This window comes from Topomyia yanbarensis, chromosome 3 (assembly GCF_030247195.1).
Source record: "Topomyia yanbarensis strain Yona2022 chromosome 3, ASM3024719v1, whole genome shotgun sequence".
Classification (NCBI taxonomy): Eukaryota; Metazoa; Arthropoda; class Insecta; order Diptera; family Culicidae; genus Topomyia; species Topomyia yanbarensis.
This window is the reverse complement of record NC_080672.1, coordinates 70862843-70866420: the sequence shown is the minus strand read 5'-3', so window position 1 is coordinate 70866420 and position 3578 is coordinate 70862843. Positions and strand designations below refer to the sequence as shown.

The 3578-nt window shown below is 47.1% G+C and overlaps 1 protein-coding gene across 1 annotated transcript; it reads left to right on the top strand.

Annotated features, from left to right (window-relative positions):
• The first annotated feature begins 535 nt into the window (after positions 1 to 535).
• Positions 536 to 1663, top strand: LOC131686987 (uncharacterized). Its single transcript, XM_058971024.1, has one exon. The coding sequence runs from the start codon at positions 536 to 538 to the stop codon at positions 1661 to 1663; it is 1128 nt and encodes a 375-aa protein (XP_058827007.1).
• The last annotated feature ends 1915 nt before the right edge of the window (positions 1664 to 3578 follow it).

Sequence of the window (3578 nt, the reverse complement as noted above, 5' to 3'; positions counted from 1 at the left end):
ACCAGAACCCGAGAAATCTGCAACAGATTCAAACACTTTTTTTCTTTGGTCCGGAAGATCACGAAAGGCACGGTGGCCGAGCCGAGGAGCTGATTTTGGTACGAGGTCCATCTCACCTTGAGATGAACCGCCGTCAAGGGAAGTCATTTTTGCACGGGCCTATTACCTAGTGCACGTTAGTAAAAGAACCAAGAAGGGGAAACGTAAACTAATACTTAACTTGTATATGTAACGATATCCAGACGGCTTACTAGAAGAACGCTGCTTCACTGGTCACTGACCGGCTAACGGTACTCAGAAACAGAAACACAAAAGAAGGGAAAAAATACTGAAACCTCGACTAGGCGTAGAGTGTGCGAAATAACCCCTTGAAAGCAGATTAGCACTATTTGTGGCTATAGAGTGTACGGATCGACAACAAAAGACTTCTATCCCGACTGAGTGCTCGATAACAAATGAGTCTCACCGAGATGATCGCCACGAGAGAACACCACAAGACGGACGGAACTTGGTTCGCAACATTGTCCACGGCTGCATGGTATGCGTACGTGCCAAACCCAAACCGTTGCAGCAGCTGATGGGGGATCTGCCATCTGTTCGGGTCAACCAGGCGTACCCGATTCAGAATGTTGGCGTTGACTTGGCTGGGCCAATGTACGTGAGAACGTCACTCCGAAATAAGAGAACGCCATTCTTCAAAGCGTACATCACCGTATACGCATGCATGGCTACCAAAGCTGTGCACTTGGACCTTGTGTCAGATCTGACCACTGGCACATTCATTGCGAGCCTGCGAAGATTCGCCGGCCTTAGAGGAAAGCCTGCGCATATCAACTGCGATAACGCCACGAACTTTGTTGGAGCACAGCGAGAACTGAAAGAACTGCGGAAGCTTTTCCGAACTCAAGTTCACCAAGATGCCGTAGCAAACGAATGCGCAGACAACGGAATACAGTTCCACTTCATTCCACCTCACTCTCCCACATTCGGTGGAATCTGTGAAGCCTGCGTGAAGTCCGTGAAGACCCTGCTTCGCAAAATTCTCGGAAATGCTCACCTAACCGAATCCGAGCTACAAACCGCATTGATTCAGGTCGAGTCAATGCTAAACTCTCGCCCAATCACACCGTTGCCGGACAATCCATCCGATGAGCTTGCTCTGACCCCAGGATATTTCCTGATTTGTCGTCCGTTGAATGCAGTATCTGATCCAGATTGCCGTGAAGTTCCTAAATCCAGGTTGTCTCCATGGGAACGAGTACAACAGCTGACTCAGCACTTCTGGAGTCGTTGGCACAAGGAGTATCTCGCCACCATGCAAAATCGCTACCGCTGGACAAAAGCCATGGACACCCTTGCCGTTGGTTCCATCGTCGCTCTCAAAGATGAGAGAACACCGCCGTTGAAATGGCCCCTGGGGCGAGTGCTCAGCGTTCATCCCGGCCCTGACGGCCTTGTTCGTGTCGCCATAGTGAAGTCGACCTTCGGTATCGTTCAACGCGCCATCCCGAAGCTCTGCTTACTTCCGGTTGAAGTTAGGCTACCCAGCGCAGCACCGAATCCCGCACCGACTAGTAGCAGAGTGTCAACAACACCCGACGAAGGCCCTTGCTCAGGGAACAGAGCCGCCGGACGAGTTCCCGGCCCCTTCTCGGGAAAATGAGTCGCCAGACGAGATCCTGGTCCAAGCTCGGGGGTATCGAGCGGTTCGTGGTTCACCTGTAAAGAACCAAGCCTCGCCGTGTGGGTTCCTAGAACCCCCGGCTGGGACTTGACTCATTCCTCAAGTGCTCATTCCTAATTTGTCAAAGCAACAGTTCGCGTACAGATGTTCCTCCTTTACAGCACACCACTCCCGGACAGTATCCTGCAGTCGGACCCGACGCACCCCGAAAAATCATCCTGGAAGCTGTAAGAAGGCCTGTACCAGCAAGACGAAGAATCAAAATCTCCATATCCCGTTGAACGTCAGTCATCGCAAGAAGCTCGAACTTCCACCGCTAATGCCCGTTGAATTCCTTAAAATTTCTTCGGCGGCCGAAATGTTCAATACTCACCTTTAATCCACCACAACATGAACCTGTAATGAAATGAAATTTTATGCATTGTACATACCTGTTGATACTTACCTAGCCCTAAGAAAAAGTGAACTAATCATAGAATTTTAGAAACAAAATGCAATTACCGTACGATTCGCACAATCAGCCCACACACCATAACATAGCTGTCAAACAGCCGCAGCATAAACACACATAGGCAAATGTACACAAAAAAATACAATAAACAGATAGTAAAACGCAATCATTCGTGTCGGTCGCAGAAAAAATTGATTCCTAGTTCTTCTGGAGATTGAGGATAAAAGAATCTCAACCCCAGAAAACTTTTCCCTGATCCTAAAATTACCAAACGAATAAATAAACTGTTTCTGAAACTATCCCATTATACCAGCACCGGTATTTAATGATTTTGCACACAAGATTTTCGTGTCCACCAGAGCTCACATTAGCCCACGGCACAAACAATTTTCCAGCTGAATGCCACCTCGACAAACCAAGCATTTGCGGTCAGGCGCCAACCCACGACGACGCACGACGGAAAATGTGTTAATAGCTTTATCACGACTAAACTGTGGCCCACACGTGTACCTATAGATTACCTAGAAATCCACAAATCTGCCAGGCGACGAAACACTTTGTGGACGGGTTTGTGATAGGCTTCAAAGACTATATGGTGCCTATATACTATGGAGAAGACTTGTTTCGAGCCACTTTGTTGAACGAGGGAAAGCCATACAGAAAACGTGAAGCTGGAAGAGCAAATTAATTGTGGAAGCGGAGAGAGGGGGACGTGGCTTCGAGCGTACGTGCATACATCAAGCGGAGCCGGGCATGAATTAATGAACAAAGTCAACGAAGTTGGGTAATTTGTCATTTCCCAAATGAAAGGCGCTAAAACAAAAAAAAAACAACGACAGAAAAATGTCGTGCATTGAGTAGAATGAAAGAACACACTCGACGAGTGATGAAATGGTGCCTAGAGCACAAAGATCCTCGCGTGGCTTCCCGCTTTCTACAGGGTATCGGGAGTGGTGGTGGTGGTGTTACTACTGCTGATAAGGGCTGAACAAGGGTTGCAGGGACATGCTAGGAAACATGATCCAAATGGCGACACGTTTTGCTTTGGTGATTTGAATAGAAACTGGGACAAGTCGGGACAAGGGGTTGGGGTGAAATATTTTATGTGCCATGTTTTTAATTAATTAATTATTCATACATACCTCAAGTGAGCGTTTCATGGGCTTTAGCTGGCAATTATTGCGGAGAAAATGAAATGGGGAAATGAGTCTCGTGTAATTAATTATCGCACGGAATTGTTGTGAATGGACTTTGGCAATCGTGGAGCATTTCACATCAATGATTATTGTTCTCGGCTAGGTTTCGGAATCTGTAGACTGTGAAGTTTTTGGCTGTTACTGGGGTAATTAAAAGGTAACCCGTTTGTGATCATTTGGCGCGATCTTTATGCTCTAAATCCTAATATTCAACCTGAAATTTAGACAACACAGATAGTGTTGTCTA